At 40.7% G+C, this 26858-nt stretch overlaps 1 protein-coding gene and 1 long non-coding RNA gene across 11 annotated transcripts in view; one reads left to right on the top strand and one right to left on the bottom strand.

The window, feature by feature from the left end:
* Positions 1-4490, bottom strand: part of LOC129493147 (uncharacterized) — a 31702-nt gene extending 27212 nt beyond the window's left edge. Inside the window, exon 1 of one of the 4 annotated variants that reach the window (XR_008661052.2) lies at positions 4265-4490. This is a non-coding gene — a long non-coding RNA (uncharacterized lncRNA). The remainder of the gene's footprint in view (positions 1-4264) is intronic. The other 3 variants (XR_010120994.1, XR_010120996.1, XR_008661051.2) reach the window with 3 other exon arrangements.
* Positions 2633-26858, top strand: part of SMAD4 (SMAD family member 4) — a 55891-nt gene continuing 31665 nt past the window's right edge. For 3 of the 7 annotated variants that reach the window (XR_008661044.2, XM_055298876.2, XM_055298897.2), the window contains exons 1-4: positions 4565-4977; positions 21187-21562; positions 22949-23123; positions 23559-23588. Coding sequence is in view for 5 of the 7 variants with exons in the window: in XM_055298876.2 (XP_055154851.1) it covers positions 21314-21562; positions 22949-23123; positions 23559-23588 (454 nt within the window). In the remaining 2 variants the exon portion in view is untranslated. Of the gene's footprint in view, positions 3003-4564; positions 4978-21186; positions 21563-22948; positions 23124-23558; positions 23589-26858 lie in introns of those variants that run through there. The other 4 variants (XM_063639972.1, XM_055298884.2, XM_063639971.1 and 1 more) reach the window with 3 other exon arrangements.

Genomic DNA, 26858 nt, shown 5'->3' with positions numbered 1-26858 from the left:
TTGGAAAAATCACAGCTGCTTGTAAGCTTATCAGAATGACCCAGTAGAAAAATACTGATAATACAGAATAGATGGATAATTGCTGGAGTGACAGTGAGGATCTTGATTAGGCAAGATAGGACTGGAATCTATGTCTTGGTGACAATGCTGCTTTAGCTAGGAGCACAGCAATTCAACCATGTGAGGGTGGGGAAGGCAAAGTAGAGGCTGGTATGTGGGTGTGGGTGATGCTGAGATTCTGTGGAATTTTTTCTCTCATTGCTTCAGTTTTCTCTAACAAGTCTATTAATTGAGAATGATCAAGGGGAGGACGTGCAACTTAGAGGACAGAGAAGGTACAAAATCCAGAAGAATGGAGAAGGGAAGTAGAATTGCTGGACAGCATTAAGGGTCTATCTGAGGTTCATGGTGATGAAATTAAAGTGAAAGTAGTCAGTGTTTGTGTTCTTCTCTCGCCACATTCAGATGCATGGGTGCCAGCTTGAATCAGGGTTGTGGCTTTGCCAAGCAAGCACAACAAAGGGAGAAAAAGGCAAGGGGGCTGAGGACATGTGTAAGAGTGATTGTGATTGGCTAGGGGTTGAGGCTGGGTGACAGCAGATATGAGGGTTCAAGAATTGTTGCAGTTAGAGTACTACAGGGAGTGACCTGGAAAACTGAGGTGGTGATCGGGGTGTGAGATGTTTGAAACTGAGATAATGAAGAAGTTGCAGAGTTTGATAAGGCTACGGTGATTATGACCATGGGAGGAAGTGGCTGAATTAGGATATGTGCAAGTTAGAAGTTAGAGAAGGTACAAAATCTAGAATGATCAAGGGGAGGATGTGTAAGTTAGAGGACAGAGAAGGTACAAAATGCCGAAGAGTGGAACAGGGAAGTATAAGAGAATTGCTGAACAGCACTAAGGTCTACCTGAGGTTAATGGTGAACAGCGGGAGCCTCCAGCCAACAGCCAGGAAGGGACTGAGGCTATCAGTCCTGAGGCCTGCAAGGAACTGAATGCTGCCAACAACCACATGAGCTCGGAAGCAGATCCGCTGTCCCAGCCTCACTTTGTAGAGGACCCAGCTAAGTAATGCCTGGACTCCTGACCCAGAGAAAATGTGAGATCATAAAATTGAAGCAATGAGAGAAGATCCTTGAAGAAGAAGAAAAGGAACTGAGAGGCCAGGGTAGTGGGAAGATCTTATAACCACCTAGCACTAGGACAGAAGTGGCATTGGAGTGACTGACAGGAGCAAATTGTGCAGAGATGAAGTGGGGTGAGGTCAGCGATAGAGGTATCGGACAGCAAGATTTAAAGCTGCTGGTTTAGAGGAGGAGGGGAATGACCTGGAAGAATGTTGAGAAGCAAGAAGGAAACCTATCTCACCTCCGGGCACTAAGAAGCTGAAGGTTGAAAACACAGTTGCCGAAGTAATTCTGTCCTGTGGGGTTCGGCATCATGCAAGCTCCCCCTGGGCCATTCTCTGATGCAGGGCACTTGCTCCACACTCTGGGAACCCAGATTAACCAGTCTGCCCTGTCACATAGTTGAAGGAGTTGCATTTATTTTTCTGGCTCCCAATTCCTTTAAAATTACATTTGTTGCGGAACCTCCACAAGGCTAAATAAAATTACATTTGTGACCATCAGAGAACTGAAGGAACTATTAACTGGCCGTCCTGGTTTTGCTGAGATCCGGCTGTTGACAGTTCCTGGTTGTCCCACAGCTACCATGTCAGATATCTCCACTAACATTTCCAAGAATATTTGTAGGACAATTTCTCCATCTGCAAGGTCTTTCAAGTAAGAACTCTTCTTTCCTTTAAGGCAATTAGCCCATTGCCAAAAGGTTTTACTGTCTTAAAGCTGGAACTGTCTTTCTGAGATCTAATTCCAAGGACTTTTCTACAGCTAAGTGAGATGCCTCACACCAGTATCAGGTGATTCTTTGTGTGGACAGAACAGAGCATATTCATCTTGTGTTTAAAGCAATTTGTTGGCTTTGGCTCCTCACCACTTTCTATACCAGTCTCCCATTCGTGCCCCTAGTAATGCCTATGCCAGAAAAAAAGAAAAAAATGAAAAAGCTGATTGTGAAACCTACAGGTTTAAGGGCTTAAATCTCAACCTTTGTGTTAGGAGTAACAGAAGAGTGCTGAGAGGGCAAGCAATAAAACAAGTCATACCAAAAGGCCACATTGGTCTCTCCTAAGCCCCAATCCCACTCCACTCCTGTGGCCAGTAGTCCAAACAGAAAATAACTGGAGAAGACGAGGAGGTCAAAGGATTAGGGAACTAAGCATTATGTGAATTCACCAGCAAGATGTACAGAACGCTTGTGTTTACACTGTTTTTATGGAACTAGCAGAATAAAACTGATCTATTTTAAAAATGAAAAAAAAAAAAAAAAAAGAAAACACAGTTGCTACTACTTGAGAGGTGGAAGGAGGAGCAGTGTCCCAGGGCAAAGTTGGGTTTCCTTAAGTAAAAAGGTGAAGGGAACCTGAAGGGAAATTCTGAGAAAAGGTTGAGCTTATAGGGAATATTATTTGCATAAATAAATAGATGGTGTGGTAGACTCTAAAGAGGCCCCATATGATTCCCACCTCCTGGTGTTCAAGCTTTTGTGTGTTTCCTTCCCCTTCAGTGTAGGTGGCGCCTGTGATTTGCTTCTGGCCAGCAATGTATGGCAAAGGTGACAGAGTATGAGTGACACTGTGTATGTGATGATGTTACATAAGATTGAAACCAGTGTCTTGCTGAGACTCTCCCCGCTGCTGGCTTCGAAGAGGCAAGCTGCCATATTGTTAGCTTCCCTATGGAGAGGACCACATGGCAAGGAACAGAGGGGGTCTCCAGCCAACAACCTGCAAGGGACTAAGGCCCTCAGTCCTGCAGCCTGCAAGGAACTGAATGGTGCCAACAACCACATGAACTTGGAAGCAGATCCTTTGTTCCAGCCTCACTTTGTAGAGGACCCAGCTAAGCCATGCCTGGACTCCTGACTCAGAGAAACTGTAAGATCATAAATGTTTGTTGTTTTAAGCTTCTATATTTGTGATGAGATTGTTATACAACAATAGGTAACTAATACAGATGGAATAGAAGAAGTTTAGTTATAACAATGTCTCAATTTCTTAAAAACTTCTTCTGAGGTATATTACCTAAGATTCACATATTGATCTGTTACCAAATCATGGTTGGTAATCTATCAGCTGACAGATCTTCCTTCAGTTTTGTTGACAGAAAAGATTTGAAAACTATCTGACTTGAAAAAAAATTTAATATCCATTCACTAAGGTCATTTACTTTCTCAGCACAGATACCGATTTTTGAATTGTCCCTTTTGGATTGCTGGGGAGGTTCTGCATTGATCCCATGCACCTTAGTAGTGGGTGAGAATTTTGACTTTCTTTTGTAAGGTGGGAGAACAGTTTCGAAAGGGGATGCTGTGTCCTCAGCTCCTTTCTCAAGCTGGGCAATTTTAGAAAATAGAACATATAGCAATGGAAGATGTGGAAATGAATTCCCTTAAAACTGGTCTCCATAAACCCCAGGGGTAAGAGAACACCAGTTTGGAGCTTTAGGGGCTTTCTGGTAAAAGAGGGAATGGCCCAGGCAGTAATGTGGAGGACAGAATGAAGCACTGAGTATGAGCGGCGAAGGCGTGCGGTGGGTGTAGAGTTTTTCTGGGGGACGTGACCTAAGAAATGACTTTAGAACTGGCTAATCATTAGTTTTGGAGGGACTAAAAGTAGTTCCAAAGTAGTTCCTGGTTGGTGAAAATAAATCATTAATGCGTTTTAAATGAAAAAGAAATGCATGCGTCTTGTAAAAAATATGAAATAAAAGAAGCATAAAGTCAAAAGCAGAGCCTATGCCTTCCCCCACCAAACAAACAGGTAACCTAGTTAACAGGTGTGTCGTAGGATTCGAAGTTCCCCTCCAGCTCCAAGAGTGCGCCTACATCTCTTCCAACAAAATCCACTCACACTTGCAACGCCTGGCAAGCCTCTTCAATATGTGATTCCTTGACTGTTCTGTGCGTCTCTCGAGTGTGAACACCTCTGGGGCTCGTGATTCGGGGTGCCAGAAAGAGAAGGAAGGTGCCGCCAGCGTCTGTTTCTTCCCGAAGTGAACTCCTACAACCTAGCCACCTTCTCCCCAGAGCTGTCGGCTGGTGGTTGAAGGCCAATTTTTGTGCCTACGCAGGTCCTCAACACAGAACAAAACAAAAAAACAACAAAGGCCGGGCTAATAGCTATTTATAAACACTTACTGGACGCCCACTCTACGCCGAGCTCTCCCGCGCTCCTTGGGTACTTTTTTGCAAAGATATGCCAATTTCCCCGGCGACCACTCCCTCAAGCAGGCCTTCGCCTCCGCCCGCGCTGAGGCCCAGGCCCAGGCCCAGGCCCGGATTCAGAGCCGCCCGCCGGCTGGCGCTGCCCTGCAGGCGCCTGCGCAGAGCGACCCTCCCCGTCACTCGGAGCGGGAGGCGGGGGCAGCCGGGAGAAAGGAAAGCTGCGGGGGAAAAGGGCCAAACCCTGAAATTACCCGGATGTGGTCCCCGCGCGCGCATGCTCAGTGGCCTCTCGACAAGTTGGCAGCAACAACACGGCCCTGGTCGTCGTCGCCGCTGCCGTAACGGAGCGGTTTGGGTGGCGGAGCCTGAGTTCGCGCCCTCCCGCTCTCCTCGGGAGGCCCTTCCTGCTCTCCCCTAGGCTCCGCGGCCGCCCAGGGGGTGGGAGCGGGTGAGGGGAGCCAGGCGCCCAGCGAGAGAGGCCCCCCGCCGCGGGGCGGCCCGGGAGCTCGAGGCGGTCCTGCCCGCGCGGGCAGCGGCGCGGCGCTGAGGAGGGGCGGCCTGGCCAGGACGCCTCGGGGCGGGGGCCGAGGAGCTCTCCGGGCCGCCGGGGAAAGCTACGGGCCCGGCGCGTCCGCGGACCAGCAGCGGCGGGAGAGCGGACTCCCCTCGCCACCGCCCGAGCCCAGGTAACCGCGCCATGTCCCCTCCCCTTCCCCCGGCAGGGCCCGCGCACCCCTCCCGCGGCTTCCCCGCCCCGGGGCGGGCTCCAGACTACGGCGGCGGCGGCGGCGGGGAGCGCGCGGAATCCGCTAGGAGGGCGATCGTGGCCGCCTGACGAGCCGGGCCGGGCGGGCCGGGTGAATGCCGGGTGGCGGTGCCTCGCGTCCCTCCGGCCCCCAGCTCCGTTTGCAGCTCGTGGGAGAATCAAGTTAAACTCGGACGGGACTTCTGCCGCGGCCGCCGCTCCTCTTTGTTGTTCTCAGTAGTTTCACCGTCGCCCCGGCTGAGCGCCTTGGGTCGGCTGGAATGTGTTGCCTTAGGGTCTAAATGAAAGTTGTAAATTGTTGGTCTAAATTTATTTTTTCCAGCCAATTTCTGTTTTGTCTTTGTCCCTACTTTCTCTTCCTAGTCTTGTCATGCCAGTTTACGCTTCTGGCTTTGATATGTTTACTTTTTGAGTACTGAGAGTGACAGCGGTATGCAGGACACATTCTTAGCACCTAACTTAACCCCTCCTTGCCCCCAATAAAACATGCTTTCTAATAAAAGACATAGTTGATCTTACTGTTAGCACTGCATGTACTGACAGTGAAATTGGTTGAGGGTGGAGGGCGGTGGCTCCATCACTTGTCCCAAACTGCTGTTAGGATTTCTCAAACTAGATTTGCAAAGACACAAGTGTGTTTAGTTAACATGAAAGGTTTATTTGCTGGTGCAGAGGCTTTAAAAAGCCCTGTTGAAGACTGATAGCTGTTTCCCCTCAAAAACCTAAGTACGTTCGTTTTTATTTAAAAAAAACACATTTATTTCCAAATTAGTTTCTTAATGCATTTAGTTTTTGCACCGTAGTTTAAGTGGAATTGCCAGTTATTTAGGAATAATAAACACAACAGGATAATAGCGGAATTATCCTGAATTGACTTTCTGCAAACATATAGTCTTAGCTAATTTTTGTTAATAACCTTTGACTTTTGCCAGAATTAGCATCCTTCTAGTCTTAGTAGCAGCTTGGTTACTCGGGTGTTTAAGAAGTAGGTTCACTCCTTTTTGCTGGCAAAAACCATTTAGTCTCAAAAAAAAAAAAAAAATGCGTAATTTCGTAATTAGATTTAGAACATGGCATTTGAGTAATTTTTATGGTGGATTTCATAAATTACTTTTGCCATACCCTGCGGAGACTAGATATATATATTTCAGTCGAAATATAGGAAGTTCTAAAATGTAACTTTTTTTAATGCTAAGGACTTACTCTGTATATTGGAAAGTTCTGATATGATTAGTACATAATATTCCAAACTGTAAAATGATTAACATTTAAAAATACGGTTTTTAAAATTAGTATTTCTTCCATAATGCTGTCATGATTGTGTTTACTTAAATCGGTTTGTTACAGAACAAATGTAATGGAGATAGAACAAGCATTTATAATCTGGAGTAGCTTTAGATCTAAAGACGGTGGTGAATTATGTAGGTTTAAGTTGTTGGAATTAAAACTAAAAACTTCTTTTGATAAAAGTCGTTGTAACATTTTGTGACTCTATTAATAGAAGTGGGTTTTTCTTTGCTTTCCAGGTTTTTGGGCGAGTTTTAAAGAAGTATTGCATCTTCGTTTTTTTATTTTTGAAGTGGGAGTGTATGTTTCTGTTTAGGTCACTGCCTTCAGTGTAAATCTTGAGTTTAGAAAAAACCAAACTGCAAATCTGTTTTTCAGACTTAATGAAAATTTGTGCTGAGAAAGTCACTTTGAAATATTTTGGAGTAAGTTTTACATGAATGATTGACCTTTTATGATAGCTTTGCTGTTTGAAGCAATTCTGCCTCTACTAGGAAGCAGCAAATCTTATTTTTAAAAACCGGTGCTTCACTTTCTTAAGCTGCATTTTAGTCGAGCGATTGTGTGTGAATTCTTTTTCTGTATTCCCCTTCAGTTTTTCTTTCTCCCTGCAAATTAAGGAGCAAGAATTAACCTAATTTATGCTGCCCAGTCACACTCCAGCTCTCCCACTTGGAAGCAGTTTTTTTCTGATTGAGCCAGTGTTATAGTAACATCATTAGACACTATTCTAATTGAGGTGTGAATTACTGAGGCCTCTGCTAGGGAGGTTAACCCTACAGAATCTGCAGGGTTCATTATATTTAAACTGCATATTTAGGTTTGTCTAAATTTTTGCCTATTTTGGTGAAAACATGTTCTTTTGCCGATGTTGAAACTTAGTTCATTTTGTCCCTCTCTAGTTCATGACTAACCATTTTTTTCATTTTTAATCCAGCGATTTTTTTTTAGAGGTTCTTTAAGCATCTTGTATTAGCCATTTCAATGCTCGTTATATATGTTTGGATTTCTCTTATTTTGTTGAACTAGAAGACTGTGTAGTTACGCCGCAAAATTTTTTTTTGGCTTAAAGCCATGATGAATGGGGTGACTCTGAGGTGACCATTAATCGCGTATAAAAGTAACCTTACTAAAATGTTTTCATTGTTTTCTGCAGTTAAAGGACTTAGACCAGCATAACACAGCATTTTTTTTTTTTGAGATGGAGGCTTGCTCTGTTGTCCAGGCTGGAGTGCAGAGGCGCGATCTCCACTCACTGCAAACCCCGCCTTCGGGGTTCAAGCGATTCTCCTGCGTCAGCCACCGGAGTAGCTGGGATTACAGGCAAGCGCCACCACGCTTGGCTAATTTTTGTATTTTTAGTAGAGACAAGGTTTCGCCATGTTGGCCAGACTGGTCTTGAACAACTGACCTCAGGTGATCCGCCCGCCTTGGCCTCCCAAAGTGTTGGGATTACAGGTGTGAGCCACTGCGCCTGTCCTATAACACAGCATTTAATACAGTTTTGTAAAATTATCACATTTTGGGCTTTTTGTTCAACAGTTGATGAAGTCTCAATTGTTTTAAAATGGGAAATTCAAACAGTTCACAAATATATCTAGATATATTCATTTGAGCTACTTGTAGAATGATGCTGTTTGCATATGCTAAGCATATGCTTGATCATAAGTCAGATGTAGAATTTTTGGATTTTGTTTTCTCTTTCTAAAATATGTAATTTTGGTAATGGGAAATTTGACTGAATTCCAGTTTCTCAGGAACAAGGTATTTTAGGTTGTGTCACCTTGACACTATTACATGGTGTAATTGGCATCCAGGAACATTTGTTTTTAACTATGAGAGTGAATGAAAACTAGGGTAGTGCTTACATATGTAAAACTAAGATGGTAGGTAGTCGGATTCTTACAATTTATAAGGTTCTTATAATCTAAGCCTTGATGAGTTGCTACTGCAAATTATACCATAGATCAGATAAGTACCAAAGACCAATTGTAAAGAGGGTCTGTTAACATTTTAATCAGTTTAAAATTGGCGGTAACCAAAGACCGTTCAGCTCAAAGACTGTATTTCATTATTTATATTTCAAATGAGAATTTTTTGCAGTTTGGAAAACTTGTAAATGTGTTGAATTCATCTTTTTATTGCTTTTTTACTCCCAACGTTTAGGGCAACGGTCTTTTCTTCTCTCCTGTCTCCCTCCCTCCCTTCCTTTCTCTCTTTTTCTTCTTTTTCTTTTTTTTTTCTGAGACAGAGTTTTGCTCTTGTCGCCCAGGCTGGAGTGCAATGATGGTGCGATTTCGGCTCACTGCAACCTCCACCTCCTGGGTTCAAGCGATTCTCCTGCGTCAGCCTCCTGAGTAACGAGATGACAGGCGTGCGCCACCATGCCAAGCTAATTTTTTTGTATTATTAGTAGAGGACAGGGTTTCACCATTTTGGGCAAGGCTAGTCTTGAACTCCTGACTTCAGGTGATCCACCTGCCTCAGCCTGCCAAAGTGCTGGGATTATAGGCATGAGCCACCGCGCCCAGCCTTCTTTTTTTCCTTTTTCTTTCCATCTTGCTCAGTGCTTCAGCCTGGAGTGCAGTGCTGCAATCATAGCTCACTGCAGCCTCTACCACCCAGGCTCAAGCAATCCCACCTCAGCTGCTGCGGTAGCTGGGACTACAGGCACGCACCATCACACCTGTCTAATTTTTTGAAAAATTTTTGTGGAGATGAGGTCTCCCTCTGTTGCCCAGGCTGGTCTTGAACTCTTGGGTTCAAGTGATCGTCCCACCTCGACCTCCCAAAGTGCTAGGATTACAGGCATGAGCCACCACGCCTGGCAAGTAGTTTTCAATCTTGTCTGTATTTTTAGATCCCTTGAGGAGCTTTACAAAATACTGATGCCTGAATTCTAGCCCCAGAAATTATGATTTGGTTGGTCTAGGGTGCAGCCAGATTAGCCCTCCGCAGTGATTGAGCCATTAGGGTCCTCTGACTTTTTCTTTTGAACTGTTTCACTTGTGTTAGCTTTACATTCTTTAATACAGTGATACACACATGTACAGTGCAGCCATCTCACACATCTAACTTAATGGGTCTTTTGAAAGTATTGCCACATTTGCCCTGCTTCTGTGTCTCTCTCTTTCCTTCTCTCCCCCTTCCTGTCACCTATTCCTTTCTCCTCTGTTTCTTTCTTCACTTTCGGTTTGTTTGAACTGTCTGGTAGTAAGTTTTAGGAAGCTGTATTTCACATGATCAGAAGTTAGTATATCATCACTATTTTAAATAGGAAGTTAGTCTTCTTTTAAAGTATATTCTCAAATGCTTACTTGTACTCCTTTTGGAGACTAATTACTTTAAGTCCCCAAGTTAGCATCTAAACTCCTGTGGGCTTGGTCTGGTGGCTCACGTCTATAATCTCAGCACTTCAGGAGGCTAAGGCAGGAGGATTACTTGAACCCAGGATTTCAAGGCCAGCCTGGGCAACAAAGTGAGACCTCATCTCTAAAATAAATAAGCAAATAAATAAATAAATCCCCCAACGCACATTGTCTTCTTAGGGGGTTAATCTACTTGGTAAACCATACATTTTCAAACCCCCAATTAACTAGTCACTTAACTGGTTTCTGAGAGGCAGGTTGCATTGGGCTTTTTCTGTCAGGGCTTAATTTATACACTGCGAGACATTTGCTCAGCTAGGCCATTTAGCTAGTACTTCTGTAGAGATCATCTAGGGCATGTTCGACTCTCCATTTACATCACCTGAAGTAGTTCCCAAGTGCTGGGCTATGGAGTAGTTTCATCTCTGTCTCTGGAAGAGCTATTTAAAAAAATAAAAATATTTTTTCCCATCTGATTGCAACACACATGCTGCTTCAGAATGGGAATGGAGTGGAGGAGGCATGGGAATCTGTGTTATTGATTCTAAATGTTTTGTTTATTTTAGTATCCTTATCCTTACTGCTTTATCTATTTTTTAGAGAGAGGTTGCCTAGGATGGAGTGCAGTAACACCATCATAGCCTACTGTAACCTTCAACTTCTGGGTTCAAGAGATCTTGCCTCAGCTTGCAGAGTAGCTAGGACTACAAGCGTGCACCACCACGCCTGGCTGATTTTTTAAAACAGTTTTGTAGAGATTGAGGGGGAGGGGTCTTGCTTTGTTGCCCAGGCTAGCCAAATCTTATTTATGATTTAAAACTAGGACTGCTACCGAATATTTATTTTTATAGTAAGGTATTATTTCTGTATGTTAATATGGATGAATGTATGCTATTCAGGTCTTTTCAAGTCAAAATGTATTTCTAAATATAAACTGAATTAAGGATATTTGTCAGTGATATTCACTGGTGAATTGTAGAGCATATGTTATCAGTAGATGGCCAATCCTTGTAAAAATTGAATAATCTAGTGAAAGGATGACTGGAAATAATGTTTAATGGGGTAAGCTAAGGCAGGAATCATTGTACATAAACACATTAGGTGTGTCTTACATCATAAATATGCCTACTAAAACTAGTTGAAGGAAGAACGTGTATAGATGCTGAAATAATGAAGGGGCTGGCTAATTGTAAGGAAAAATGATACAACTTCTATATAATTAGTCTTTTTAATCAGTTGCATATATTCATGATATTTAATTTGTAAAGTAAAGATTGTAGACTAGATCAATGCTTTGTAAAACTAACAGTACCTCAGACTTCCAGAGTGCTTTTTAAAGGTACAGCCCCACCCTTGATTCTAGTTAGTGGAGCTGACCTAACCTTTGGGGGATTTTGATACATCCCCCTTTGAAGGAATAAGCTAGATGACTTGAAAGTCTCCTTCATTTAAAAGTTTTATGAAATGAGGCCGGGTGCGGTGACTCACGCCTGTAATCTCAGCACTTTGGGAGGCCGAGGGGGGCGCGGATTACCTGAGGTCAGGAGTTCGAGACCAGCCTGGCCAACATGGTGAAACCCCGTCTCTACTAAAAATACAAAAATTCATTGGGCGTGGTGGCACACGCCTGTAATCCCAGCTACTCACACGCTTGTAATCCCAGCTTCTCAGGAGGCTGAGGCAAGAGAATTGCTTCAGCCTGGGAGACAGAGGTTGCAGTGAGCCGAGATCCTGCCACTGCACTCCCGCCTAGCCGACAGAGCGAGACTGTCTCAAAAAAAAAAAAGTAAAAAAAGTTTTATGAAATGTATTTTTCAGTTATCAGTTATTAAAATTCAGTTTGGTTTCCACTATCTTTTAAAACAGTGGTTCCCCAAGTATGGTCCACAGACTCCTGGAGATCCCTAGGATCCTTATATTTAAGGGGTTCACAAAATCAAAATTATTTTCATAATGAAACTGAGACGTTATTTGCCCTTTCACTGTGAGGACATTTGTATGGATGGTGAAGGAGCAGTGGTGGGTAAACTGCTGGCACTTTAAAATGATTCTAGGCAGTTGTACCAAACATATGAGTCCTCATTGTGTTCTTTATAGTCAAACACACATTAAGCATTTGAAAAAATGCCGGTTTCACTTAATAATCCCCTTGCTGCAGCAGTAAAAAGGTTTAATTTTTAAAATCTCTACCTTGGAGTATATGTCTTTTTAATATTCAGTGTGATTAAATGGGAAATATGCATAAAGCATTTCTGCACATTGAAGTACAGTGTTCTTTTCTAGGAAAAGCACTTGTGTGATTGAGCTGCATGCTGAACTAGCTGCTTTTTAGTGGGACACCATTTTTATTTTTATTTAACAGGATGACAGATAAGCTCAGATAGCTGTTTAGATTTGAGTATTTGGCAGGTAATTCCTTGGAAATGAATAAAGTGAGCTGGCCACTTCGAGGAAAACATTTATAGCCAGTGCTAAAATCTGATGTTTAAGTGAAAATTAGATTTTTGGGAAATTCCTGTCACTATGACTTGCCAGTTTCTTAATACTTAAAAGACTTTTCTGATGAGATGGGTGGTGATATTAAGGAATGTGATTAAAAAAAAGTACGTTGGGCTGGGCATGATGGTGCACACCCATATTTGTAGCACTGCGGGAGGCGGAGGTGGGAGAATTGCTTTTGGCCAAGAGTTCGAGACCCTGTTTCTACAAAAACATATAAAAATTAGGTGTAGTGGCATGTGGTTCTAGCTGCTCAGGAGGGTGAGGTGAGAAGATTGCTTGAGCCAGGGAGTTCAAGGCTGGATTAAGCTAGGATGGCACCACTGCACTCCAGCCTGGGCTACAGAGCGAGACTGTGTGTGTGGGGGGGTGTGGGGGGGTGTCGTTGGGGGGGCAGTATGACGAAGTGTGTCAACTCTGGGAAGATCTGTATAACTCATTGAACCAATATTTTCCCAAATGACCAATTCATGTTACAAAATCGTGCATGGGTAGGCGATCCATTCAAAGTACAACATAGACAAATGGATTTTTATATATACCAGAGCCAAAAAGTTCATTGATACAGTGAATTCCACATTGCAACTAACCTTTCAGAATTGCCACTTGAGTTTTGGTGTTGAATAAAAGATGAATATCCATTGTTTTCTGAGAAGGCTATTAAAATACTCCTCTCTTCCAATTAGCTGTCCATGTGAGGCACATTTTCTTCACGTACTTTAAAGAAAACATATAGCAGATTGAATGCAGAAGCAGATACGGGAATCCAGCTGTCTTCTATTAAGCTAGGCATTAAGAGAAATTTGTGAAGATGTAAAACAGTGTTACTCTGATTCCTAACTTTGTTTTAGAAAATTCTGTTTTTCATAAGATACATTATTTATATTAGCATGTAATGGGTTTATTATTTTAAATGAATTAATAAAGCAAATACCAAAAATTTTAGTAGTTTTACTTATTTATAATATGATAAATATCAATGTGTATAGCCCACATAAAAGCTATTTGATGTCTTTAATAGTTAAGAATATAAATAAAGTTCCAACTTGGCCAACATGACGAAACCCTGTCTCCACTAAAAATACAAAAATTAGCTGGGCATGGTGGTACATGTCTGTGTTCCCAGCTACTTGGGAGGCTGAGGCACGAGAATCACTTGAACCTGGGAGGCAGAGGTTGCAGAGAGCTGAGAACATGCCTCTGCAGTCTAGCCTGGGCAACAGACTGAGACTCTGTCTCAGAAAAAGAATATGAATAAAGGGATCCTGAGATCAGAGAGTTTGACAGCTGCTGTTTTAAAGTAACTATTTCTGTGTATTATCGACTAAATTACTGATTGATTTGTTTATGTGGTTTGTACTATATTGCTGTTATTTCTAAGGATGTTAGTCATTCAGTTTCTGTTCAGTTATCAGGGAACATGTAAGAGTCAGACTTAAGTAAAAAGGGGAATTCATTGGCTTGGTCTGGAGATAGAGCTGACCTCAGATTGCTATATCCAGAGTTTCAAGCAGCATCACCAGGACTCTTGACTTTGCTTTCTTTCTGTTTCTCAGGTAGTTTGCAGGCTATTCCCAGCTTCAAGGAAGCATGAAGAGGGCCTTTTTTTCCCCCTCTGTAGTTCCATTGGATGTGCTGGAGCTATGTCACTCGCCTGCCTGCCTTGGGTTCTTTTTCATCAGAAACAACACTGTGGCCAGGGGGTGGCTCTGGTTAGTCTGGGAATTGTCCCACCTGGCCAGATGGGGAGATTCTCCTTGGAAAATCAGACTACTGTTTTACAAATGGGGAAATACATGCTGGTACACAAAAACTGATGTCCACCTATAGTACTTTGTTATTTCTTCTTTTAACAGCCTTTAATTTATTAATCCAAAAAGGGTAATTTTTAAAGAAGATCATTTAAACTGAAGGTGGCATACCAAAATGACATTTAAATTTAAGACACATGGGGGTAAACAAGAAGCATACATCTCAATTTGTCCTTTGTCATTCATCTTAAAAGTTAAAGAAAAAAAACTTTTTGTTGCTTTTATTGCTTTATAAATGTGCTCTTGGAAGTTCGCCAACTGCCCTCAGTTTGAAGAACCTGAACTTGCTGTCTAGGATTTAGTCTTTAGCTTGCGCTGCAGACGGTTGCACTAACTGTGAACACCTTTTTTTGCTATTGGTAAACCTAAGTTTAGAGTTTCTTCCTAGTGATACATTACCAGGCCCAGCTTTTTTCTCCTCCTCTAGTTAAATTTAAGCACTTTTGTGCCGGGCATGGTGGCTCATGCCTGTAATCCCAGCACTTTGGGAGGCCAAGGCGGGCAGATCATGAGGTCAGGAGATTGAGACCATCCTGGCCAATGTGGTGAAACTTGTCTCTGCTAAAAATACAAAAATTAGCTGGGCGTGGTGGTGCGCCCCTGTAGTCCTAGCTACTGGGGAGGCTGAGGCAGGAGAATCGCTTGAACCCAGGAGGCAGAAGTTGCAGTGAGCCGAGATGGAGCCGCTGCACTCCAGCCTGGGCCACAGTGAAACTCTGTCTCAAAAAAAAAAAAAAAAAAAAGCACTTTTCTCAAATATTCCCATAGTAAGTAGTTTATTGATCACTGATCAAAACACTTATAACTTCTAGAAAATACATGTTTGACACATATAACACAGTTAATTCAAAAGTAAACTAACATCTGAAAAAAAAATGTCAACACTCCTTACCTAAAATATATGAATTTACATAAGAACCTCTCTCAGGCCAGTATTCAGCCTGTTTAATTTTAGAGAGTATCTTAATTAGTTTGGTTATTTGGCTTTCTAGTCCATTTATTAGTATACCTATGGTCAACGTCAGTTGATAGCTTACAATTAATAGCAAGGCCTAGAGGAAAAACACAACAGGCAGATACAAGAATCAGCTGTCTCTTCTTGCTGACTCTTTACCTCTCATAACTCTTGACTGCATCTAATACCTGTATATGTTAGTGCCTTTCAGATAGGCCTAACTTCTCATCTCTTCAAACTCAAGATATCTAAAACTGAATTTGTTACATACCTCCTTTTAAATTTTTTAATCATTGAGTTATCTAGAAATGGGTCATCTTTTAATAGTTCCCCTTTTTCACCCTTCATATTTCAGTTGGTTAAAGACTCCAGTCTTTTCTACCTAGAAATAGCTCACTGATTTCCCCCTCCCCTCCTTGGCCCATTGCCCATTCCCCAGTCTAGGATCTTACCACTTTTCTGATAATTGTTTCCTAACTGGTTTTCTATTTCCTTTTCCAAAGCTATTCTCCAGGCTCTCACTGAAGTTTTCTTTCTAATACAAATCTAATGCTGTTTTTTCACCTGTTTTTCTACCATGAACCTACTCTAGACAAAGCTCTTATCCATCTCTGCTTTTCCTCATCATTTTCCTTCAGCCTGGCAAATTCTTATTCATGTGTGGTAATCCATTAATACTATTCTACCAATATTCTGATGGCTGTCCCCTGGCACATGGTAGTATTGTGCTTCTTTATCTCCCTCATCCCTACCTTGAAATTAGGCATGGCCCAGAGTTTCTTGCATTGGCACTGTTGACATTTTAGGCTGGATAATTTATTTTGGGGGTTGTCCTATGCATTGCAGGGTATTTAGCAGCAACCATGGCGTTTAGCCACCAGATGCCCAGTAGTATCCAGTTGTGACCATATATTGCCTCCAGATATTGCCAAGTGTCCCCTGAGGGACAAAGTTGCTTCTGGTTGAGAACTACTGGCATGGCCTTATGACTTTGGCCAGTCAAACGAGCAGAAGTGGTAGTGTTTAAAAGAAGATACAGGAGCTGTCCTATCCCTTCTCCTGCCATTTAAGGACATATGTGGAAATGGAGCCTTTGTCAGTCTAATTTCTGAGCGATGCCAGTGAGCAGTGCCCCCAGTTGATCTGTGATGAATGTGTATTATATCTTAAGCGGAAAATAAGTTTTTGTTTTAAGCTACTGATCTTTTGGGGGTTGGTTGTCACTGCAGCTTGGACTAGCCAATCCTAACTGATACGTTGTGCCAAGACCTAGGTTACCTATGAACTTTCCATGCTCCCTCATTTATAGTCCCAAATCACTTTATACCTACTTATTTTAGCATTTATTACTTATGTAATAATATGTTTGGGTCTTCCAGATTAGTAGTTCTCAGTGGAATAAGTACTGCTCTTTAAGGGATGTTGTAGAAATTTGTGGATGGGTTTGGTGGGTTGGTGGCCAGGGATGCCATCCTGCAATGTGAGAGACAGCGAATAATTATCTTGCATCCCACAAGACTTTCAGATGCCCCAGAAATTCATGTAGGAGGAAAACATAATTAGCCCAGAACCTAACTCTATAATATATATTCACTTTGCCAGGAGTTAAATTTCTTTTAATTCATTTTTTTCTTGCCTGCCTCCCTCCCTCCCTTTTTCTCTCTGTTTTCTTTCTTTTTACTTCTTCCCTCCCTCCCTCCCTTACTTCAGGCTCTGTCACTCAGGCTGGAGTGCAGTGGCGTGATCTTGGCTCACTGCAACCTCTGCCTCTCAGGCTCAAGCCATCCTCTCACCTCAGCCTTCTGAGTAGCTGGGACTATAGGCATGTGCTACCATGCCCCACTAATTTTTTGTATTTTTTGTAGAGAGGAGGTCTCACTTTGTTGCCAGGCTGGTCCTGGCAACTGTCCTTTGTTGCCAGGCTGGTTCTGAGCTTAAGTAATCCAACCATGTCGGCCTCTAAAAGTGCTGGGATTACAGGCATGAGCCACTGTACCGGCCTTTGTTGTTTTCTTTTTTGTTTTTGAGACCAAATCTTACTCTGTCACTTGGGCTGGAGTGCAGTGGCTCAGTCATAGCTCACCGTAGCCTTGGTCTCCTGGGCTCAAGCAGTCCTCCTGCCCCAGCCTCTTGTTAATTCATTTTCTTAGTTCAAATTGTTTAAGAGTTCACCATTTGGGAAAATCCATGTTACTGACTGCAGTGCCATTGTGCTATTTGAGTTGCCAGTATAACACATTTGTCTTGGAAGGTCTGAATTTGTAGCTGTCTTATTTGTTATGATTCTGTATATAAGTGCTAGCATCTAACTTCTTTATTATACATTCTAACTTAGTTGGCATACCTGAGTATTTATAGGCGGAAGTACACATTATATATTAAGCTTTTCCTCCTCTTTGTTATAGTTAGGGCACTGTTAAATTTTCAAAATATGTGTAAGTAGTTTAGAATTTTGTTTCAGTAAAGCTAAGGTGGTGATATAAATTATTTGTTGGAAAAAAAATGGGATGTTGGTCTGAGAGAGTCCAGACCGACTTTCTTACTATGGGCTTCCTGTTTTTGTATCTGTAGTGCTTTGTATATACAGTGTTTGTTGAATTGGTCAATTTATATTTCCCAAATTTCTTTTATGTACATTGTTGCATCTAATTACCACAACAAATTTGTAAAGTTGTCAGGGCAGGTGTTACCATTTTATAGATGAGACAATTGAAAGAGATGTTAACATTCAGTCATGCTGCTAGACCTTTAATTAGAATATATAATTTTATTTATATCAATATTATGCCCTTGCCTACCATACTTCCATAATCTAGAACCATTTAATGTAGGAATACATCTCTTTATTCCTGCTAGTATTATTTTTTATATGCATAACTTTTAATTATGTTTCAGGCACTTGTGGTCATAGGAATACAATAGAGAGATGAGAAAGCTGTGTTTGTTTAAGAAAGCAAGGTCATTATCATTTGTATTCAAAGCAACTTGGTATTAAAACAGACTTTGAGATACCATTAAGGCCCCAGAATAGCATAAATTTTAGAAATGATGACATGATGGTGAGATTGTGGTGAAATACTTACCCTTAAACATTTTAATTGCATTGTAGATTCATACACATCTTTTGGAATATAATATCAGAAAATGACTTTAAAAGTATCTGCACTCTTCTAATTTGTTGTAAGACAATTCCACAGAATAAAAAGCTATGGTCAGTCTAGAAACACTTGGCCTGGTATATGTCAGGAACTGTGCATGGTGCTGGGAATTTCTAAAATGAGAGTGTTGTTGCTGTTTTCTTGGATTTCTAATTTGTGGCAACAATGTGAGACAGATATGTAATCAAATAACTAATGTGTTAAATTGTAATTTACACATATAATTTACAATTAAATTATAATCGTAATTGTTAAATTGTAATTTAATGTATCTTTCCTTTTCCCTCTTTCCCGATTCCTTTACTTTCTACTGAGTCTCACTCTGTTGCCCAGGTTGGGGTGCAGTGGCACAATCATAACTCACAGCAGCCTTCAACTCCTGAGCTCAAGCAGTCCTCCTGCCTCAGCCTCCTGAGGAACTGGGACTACAAGCCCACACTACCATGCCTGGCGAACCTCCTACATTTTTTTTAGACAGATTTTAATAGAAAATTCAGAAAAATGCGTAATGCATTTTAGGAAAAATCTCCTTGTAAAACTATTATTATTTTTTTGAAATAGGGTCTCACTGTGTTGCCCAGGCTATAGTGCAGTGGCACAATCACAGCTCACCAAGGCCTTGACCTCCCAAGGCTCAGGTGATCTTCCAGTCTCAGCTCCCCGCGTAGCTAGGACAACAGGCGTGTGCCACCACACCCGGTTAATTTTTTTATTTTGAGTAAAGATTGGGTTTCGCCATGTTGCCCAGGCTGGTCTCAAACTCCTGGGCTCAAGCGATCCACCTGCGTCGGCCTCCCAAAGTGCCGAGATTACAGGTGTGAGCCACTGTGCCTGGCCACAGTTAAGCATGTTAATATTTCAACAGTAGCTTTTTTACTGAACACTACGTATCAGACACGTTATGTAGAATTTTTCCTTTGAGCTTCTGTATACCCTCTTTTTAATCCAGATTCAGAGTAACTTCATTTTCTGACTACTGTGAAAACTGGAATTCTAATTCAGATCTCTTGACTCCAAAATCTCCCATACAGGTTATCTTTGGTTATCTGCAAAGTGTACCTTCAGCATGTGTATTGAATGTGGGCAAGTGCTCTAAGACATATGAAAAACTGCTTCTCTGCATGGGGTTTATGAGTTGAGACAGACATTTATGTAAAAGATAACAACAGAGGGAGGAGCAAGTCTTAAATATCAAGTGATTGATGTACATTCTGAAGAGGCTCAAAACTACAACAGTGGCAGGGAGAATGGGAGGAGAGATAGAAAAGACTGAGGTAAAGAATCTTGTAACTGTGACGGAATATAGGGATAGTGAAAGAAAGAGGCAGGTCAGAGATCTTTTGCAAAGCTTCCCAAGGCTGGGTAATTGAGTGGAATTGATACTTTAACAAAGGTCTTCAGAAGAGGAAGAGATTTTGGTAGAATGATGAGTTTTATTAATCTTGTGGGAGGATACTTTAAAGATTCAAGTATGCAGCAAAAGAAAATAAAAGCAAAATAAGTCTGGAATGCAACTTCAGTGAACAAATAAAATACAACCAAGCACACAAAGTACAGGCTCCAGTCCTGCTTTATCTTCTTTATTCTTAGGCTAATGGCCTTTTCCTATTCTCTGTGGGGTCTTGGGGTCAGATAAGTTAGTTTTCTACCTGTTGAATGGATTCTTTATTAATCTTCACTTTTTGTTATTTTAATTTTTTTTGAAAATAATTTACCCTGCTGCTTTTACAGGTAAAATCTTTTGAGGAATTTAGTGGTCTCTTTAAAGAACAGCTGTATTGAGATATAATTTCCATACCATAAAATTCACTATTTGAAAGTGTACAATTCAGTAGTTTTTACTGTAGTCAGAGTTGTGCAGCCATCACCATTATCAATTTTTAGGACTTTTTCATTACAACAAAGAAACACCATACCCGTTAGCAGTCATTCCTCATTCCCCTTCCTCCCAGGCCCTGGCAACCGCTGATTTACTTTCTGTCTCTGTGGATTTGCCTATTCTGTATATTTCATATAAATGGGATTATATAATGTGTGACCTTTTGTCACTGACTTCTTTCACTTAGCATGTGTTTTCGAGGCTTATCCATGTTATAACGTGTTAGTACTTTATTCTTTTTTATGGTTGAATAATATTTTGTTGTATGGAATTTTATTTATGCATTCATCAGTTGATGGACATTTGAGTTGTATCCATTATGAACAACGCTGCTATGAACATTCATGGACATGGGTTTTCATTTCCCTCAAGTAGAAGTGTGAAGAGTGGAATTGCTGGGTCGTATTTACTCTGTTTAACATTTTATATTAATACCAGACTGTTTTCCAAAGTAGCTGTGCCATTTTGTAATCCCAGCAGCAATGAATGAGGGTCCAATTTCTCTACTTCTTCAATACTTATTACTGTCTTTTTGATTTATCCATCTCAGTAGGTATGAAGTGGCAGCTCATTGTGGTTTTGATTTTCATTTCCGTAATGTCTAATGTCGAGCATCTTTCATGTGCTTATTGGCCATCATCTTTGGAGAAGTGTCTTTTAGAATCCTTTTGTTCATTTCTAAATTGGGTTATTGTTTTTTTTTTTTTAATTGGTCTCTTTTAACAAAGGTGAGTGTTAACTATTAGGTAGCATTTCATACCAGGAGATGGTAAGTTTTTCATAAATATTAGTAATAGACTTTTAGGTTTAACTAGTGCTGATCCTCATAAGTAATCCTTTAAAAAAGTGCTGGTAAGATTTTCCTTTAGGGTGACTAGTAAAGTCAGTAAGACTTGATTGAGCATGTCACTATCATAATGAGAAGACCTAACTTTAATATTTTTGGAATGTCAAAAACAGTGACATTTTAATTAAGTAATTTTATTTTTTAAAATTATTTTTAATGGCTAATATTTTGTAAGAATTTTAAGTAATTTTCAACTCTGAGCATCAAATTTTAATTATGTGCATTGAATCTCTGACTTAACCAGAGCAATTTCATCTTTTCCCAAGTAGTCAGATCTACTTCGTGAAATGTGTTCTGATGTGTGTCTTTTTTTTTTCTTTTTTAGGTTATCCTGAATACATGTCTAACAATTTGCCTTGCAACGTTAGCTGTTGTTTTTCACTGTTTCCAAAGGATCAAAATTGCTTCAGAAATTGGAGACATATTTGATTTAAAAGGAAAAACTTGAACAAATGGACAATATGTCTATTACGAATACACCAACAAGTAATGATGCCTGTCTGAGCATTGTGCATAGTTTGATGTGCCATAGACAAGGTGGAGAGAGTGAAACATTTGCAAAAAGAGCAATTGAAAGTTTGGTAAAGAAGCTGAAGGAGAAAAAAGATGAGTTGGATTCTTTAATAACAGCTATAACTACAAATGGAGCTCATCCTAGTAAATGTGTTACCATACAGAGAACATTGGATGGGAGGCTTCAGGTTAGTCTTACAAGAGTTTTTCTATACCCTCTGTGGTGGCAGATTAAAAAACTTCCTACATTTCCTTTCAAGCTACTACAGGGTAATTTAATTCGTGCTCCATCTCTTCAGATACTGTGCATCCTGTACAAATATGCATTATGGGAATTTGTGGAAGAATATGCAAAAGATAAAATTTTAAAGTTTTTTAATGTTCTGCTCAGAAAAATGTTCAATGGAGAAAATTTGGAAAATAAAAAGCAGAAAACCCACACTTTGCAAGAACTACCTTTAGCACTTTGGTATTCATTTTTGTAGCCTGTTGTTTTCTTTTTTTTTTTTTTCCTAGACGGAGTCTTCCTCTGTCACCCAGGCTGGAGTACAGTGGCATGATCTTGGCCCACTGCAACCTCCACCTCTTGGGTTCAAGCAATCCTCCTGCCTCAGCCTCCTAAGTAGATGGGACTACAGGCGAGTGCAACCATGCCTGGCTAATTTTTGTATTTTTAGTAGAGATGGGGTTTCACCATGTTGGTCAGGCTGGTCTCGAACTGCTGACCTCAGGTGATCCACCCGCCTCAGCCTCCCAAAATTCTGGGATTACAGGCATGAGCCACTGTGCCCAGTCATGTTGTTTTCTTTTTTGATATTGTATGTACATTTAAACAACAGGATTACACTTAGTCCTTTTATAATTTAGAAATCTGATATGTTTCACTGTTATCAAATGTTTCATTGATCACGTTTTTTCAGGTAGAACTTCATAGTACATCTCCCTTGCTTGAATAAATCTTACAGAAATTTTGTCTTAGATTTTAAAGTTTTATTTCAAGACTTTACACATAGTTTCTACAACACAGTCTTTTTGCATATTTATTTATTTTATTTTATTTTTTTGAGACATGGGCTCACTCTTGCCCAAGCTGGAGTGCAGTGGTGCAAGCATGGCTCACTGCAGCCTTGACCCACTGGGCTTATGCAGTCCTCCTGCCTTAGCCTCCTGAGTACCTAGGACTACAGGCACATACCACCATGCCTGGATAATTTTTTATTATTTGTGGAGACGAGGGTCTTGCCATGTTGTCCAGGCTGGTCTTGAACTCCTGGGCTCAAGTGATCCTCCTGCCTTGGCCTCCCAAAGTGGTAGGATTACAGGTGTGAGCCACCATGCCCAGCCACTTTTTGCATTTTTGAAACCTGAGCACAGACCTTGAAATTATACCAAGGTTTAAATTCTAGGTCTGATGTAGGACATGGCCAAGTTAGTTACTGTGAATTTTAGTTTTCTTATTTATGAAATGGGGATTGTAATACTGACCTGGTAGGATTGTGAGGATTAAATCAGAATATATGTAAAAGTGTCTTGCATAATGTGACACATGAATAAATTGTCGTTTATTTTTCTAGGTGGCTGGCCGGAAAGGATTTCCTCATGTGATCTATGCCCGTCTCTGGAGGTGGCCTGATCTTCACAAAAATGAACTAAAACATGTTAAATATTGTCAGTATGCATTTGACTTAAAATGTGATAGTGTCTGTGTGAATCCATATCACTATGAACGAGTTGTATCACCTGGAATTGGTAAGTAGGCTTTGCTTTCATCCTAAGAAACATAAAAGGAAAAGGATCTCAATAATGTTTTACTTTTTGTAAGTTAAATTATAAATTCGGAAGATAGCCCACGACTTTAAATGAGGTTAAAGAATCAGACATTTTTAATATATGTATTTAAATTTGAACTTAGGAGCAAACTTATATTTTGACTGCTAAAACCAAGTATTGTAGTTGATACTTTGCCCATTTAGAACATTGTTTTTGAGAAATAAGATGGAAAGCATTATAAATTTGAATACTTAGTTATGTATTGTTAGATAGCGTTTATGCTAACTTCTGAATTGAAATGGTTCATGAACTTTTGTAATCTCTGGTTTAAATTTACATTCTCTGTTTTTAAATGGAAAATACTTTCATTGTAATGATTAATGTTTCATTTGTTTTCCCCTTTAAACAATTAAGATCTCTCAGGATTAACACTGCAGAGTAATGGTAGGTAATCTGTTTCTTATTACTTTCTCTTTGTTTTGTCCTATCCTCTCTGTTTTTTTGTTGACCTAGAATTAGTTTGTGTGAGCGGCAGTAACATTAACAAGAAAATAACTTACTGCTTTGGAAATGTAGATTTTGAGGTCAGGGGCATTTAAAACTGGATATAAATTGGCTATTTGCTCTTTGTATTTGAACTGCAATTTATGAACTAAAGTACTGTAAAAAATATGATAGAGGAATGCACCAAAAACAAATACAAAGAATATTTTTTGAGTTAAGACCTATTTTTGAAGAAAATCTCACAGAGCCAGTTTAAATGGATGTTAAATACCCAGAATGTATGGTAATATGGTAATCTGGAATCACGTATAACATATCCTTTAAAAATACCAGTATTCTAATTTTCCTTCATTTCAGCCTAACATTTTTATGAATGATAATGTTGAGAATGGTTTAAAATTGCCCTCATTTGTATTTTTTCAGTCTTGTTACATTTTGAGTAAATAAATCAAGGCTACTTTAAAGGATATGCCCATCACAGCTTACCTAATTGTATTTTTAAAAAGAAAAAGTGTTTTAAGGTGAGAAAATGAAATGCGAATGGGGGTGTGTGTTTTTGTTCTTTATTGTAATATTTGAGAATGGAGTTTTATTAAATCTTTAGCTCTGTTACTTAGAACTTAATAAACTAAAATTTATGTAAGAACAATTAATTTGCAGAGAAACTCTTATAAAGAACCACTGTCAGCCAGGCACGGTGGTTCACACCTGTAATCCCAGTACTTTGGGAGGCTTAGGCGGGTGGATCACCTGAGGTCAGGAGTTTGAGACCAGCCTGGCCAACATGGTGAAACCCTGTCTTTACTAAAAATATAAAAAATTAGCCAGGCATGGTGGCGGGTGCCTGTAATCCCAGCTACTCAGGAGGCTGAGGCAGGAGAATCGCTTGAACCCAGGAGGTGGAGGTTGCAGTGAGCTGAGATCACGCCATTGCACTCCAGCCTGGGCAACAAGAGCGAAAATGTCTCAAAAAAAAAAAAAAAAAAAAAAGGGCCGGGCGCGGTGGCTCACTCCTGTAATCTCAGCACTTTGGGAGGCCGAGGAGGGTGGATCACGAGGTCAGGAGATCGAGACCATCCTGGCTAACACAGTGAAACCCTGTCTCTACTAAAAATAGAAAAAATTAGCCGGACGTGGTGGCGGGCGCCTGTAGTCCCAGCTACTTGGGAAGCTGAGGCAGGAGAATGATGTGAACCCGGGAGGCGGAGGTTGCAGTGAGCCGACATAGTGGCACTGCACTCCAGCCTGGTTGACAGAGTGAGACTCTGTCTCAAAAAAAAAAAAAAAAAAAGGAACCACTGTCATCTTAGAAAGGCGTGCTCTTGTTCTGGAGGGAAATTAGTAGTAGTTTAGCACCTTTTTTGTTTGTAGAATTTTGGAGGTGGGTCAGAAATACTAGGTGACCTTAACCAAAATTTAGGAAGAGTATGCAATTCTACTTGTTTTTTTTTTCCACCTTTCTCCCATATCACTGGTAGTGGAGGAAGGCTCACTGTCTTGTGGTGCTTGTTAGTGATTAGTAGGTTTCTGACAAGTGTGGGTTTATTATTAGGAGCTGTTGTGGTGGTCTGGGAAGGGTTGCTTTAAGATTGGTTAAAACTCTGCCTCTTTGCTACACAGACATTGATATTATATCACTTCTTTTTTTTGAAAGTAAACATGCTTCATATCTTCACCATTTTCCATCCATGTTTTTGGAGAAAACATTTGTCTCAGTGGGTATTAAAGGTTGGGAGACTGCAATGATAAGTGTGTCTGAATCTCTCTATGGGGCTGTTTGTGAGGGGGTTCAAATTCTGAATGCTCATCACACACCTCCCCTATTCTAAAATTATTGATGCACTGTTATTGATGGGATTGTATGGGTTGATAGCCTTTCTTTAGTGACTGTAGGGCTGTATTCAGCCTTGTAGATCCCCCTAGTGGTGGTTTTGTAAAGGCTGTCTTCAGTGCCTTATTTCCTCAGAAAACAACTGGTATTTCTCACAGCTCCTTCTAGATTTGGACAAAGGAATAATACAAGACCAGGTAACTAAAAGTTAGGACAATGGGACAGTTCCTTCATTTTTGAGTTAAAGTCTTGTGGTAATCATTTCCAGCCTATCTTTTATCTTTCGTGAAACTTTCTATGACCATGTCGACCTGTGTATTCATTTTAACAAATATTTAATAAGCATGTATTGCCTGGTACTGTGTTAGGTTCCAGGGATGCTAAGATAAGGTATGTTTTGTCTACTCAAGTGAGCTTATAGTCTAGTGGAGGAGAGAAAAAGTAAATAAGAGAGTGATAATACCATGAGATAGGTGCTGTGTCCTGGCTGCTGGTGATGATAAAGAATACAGACCTAAGGTGGGCCCAGTGGTTTCAGCTTTTTTGTCACCTATATATAGAGAATATATTCTTTGACCCTCTTAGAACTTTTTTTTTTCTTTTTTGAGATGGAGTTTCGCTCTTGTTGCTCAGGCTGGAGTACAGTGGTGCAATCTCGGCTCACTGCAACCTCCGCCTCCCGAGTTCAGGCGATTCTCCTGCCTCAGCCTCCTGAGTAGCTGGGATTACAGGTGCCTGCCACCATGCCCAGCATTTTTGTTTGTTTGTATTTTTAGTAGAGACGGGGTTTCACCATGTTGGCCAGCTGGTCTCGAACTCCTGACCTCAGGCGATCCACGCGTCTCAGCCTCCCAAAGTGCTGGGATTACAGGCATGAACCACTGCACCCAGCCCTCTTAGAACATTTTATAATCACTATATATATGTATAACTACTCTAAAAATATGGTTAAATAATAATAGCTAACACTGGGTACTCATTGTGTGTCGGGTCAGACTGAGCTAAATGATTTCTGAGTATTGTGTCATCATTCTCATGATACTTCTACATGGGAGGTGGGATTATTTATACTTATAACAGATGAAGGGACTGCTACCTGGAGAGGTGAAGGAACTTGCCCAAGAATAGACAACTAGGAGGAGCCGGAGTAATGTGTGCTTGCTATTAGATATTTAAACAATGGAAAAATATTACAAAAGACTGCAAACTCCATGACAGCAGGGATATTTGTTTTGTTTATGGATATATCCCGAATACTAGAACAGTACCTGGAACAGAAGTGCTCAAGAAATATTTTTTCAGTGAATGAATTTGTTGAATGCTAGCCCATAAAGAGAAATATTTAACAGTTTGGTATCTGTTTTTCTGGACTTTAAAAA

The sequence above is a fragment of the Symphalangus syndactylus genome, chromosome 1 (assembly GCF_028878055.3).
Source record: "Symphalangus syndactylus isolate Jambi chromosome 1, NHGRI_mSymSyn1-v2.1_pri, whole genome shotgun sequence".
Lineage (NCBI taxonomy): Eukaryota > Metazoa > Chordata > Mammalia > Primates > Hylobatidae > Symphalangus > Symphalangus syndactylus.
Note: the sequence above shows the minus strand (reverse complement) of the source record. Positions and strands in the feature narration are given on the sequence as shown.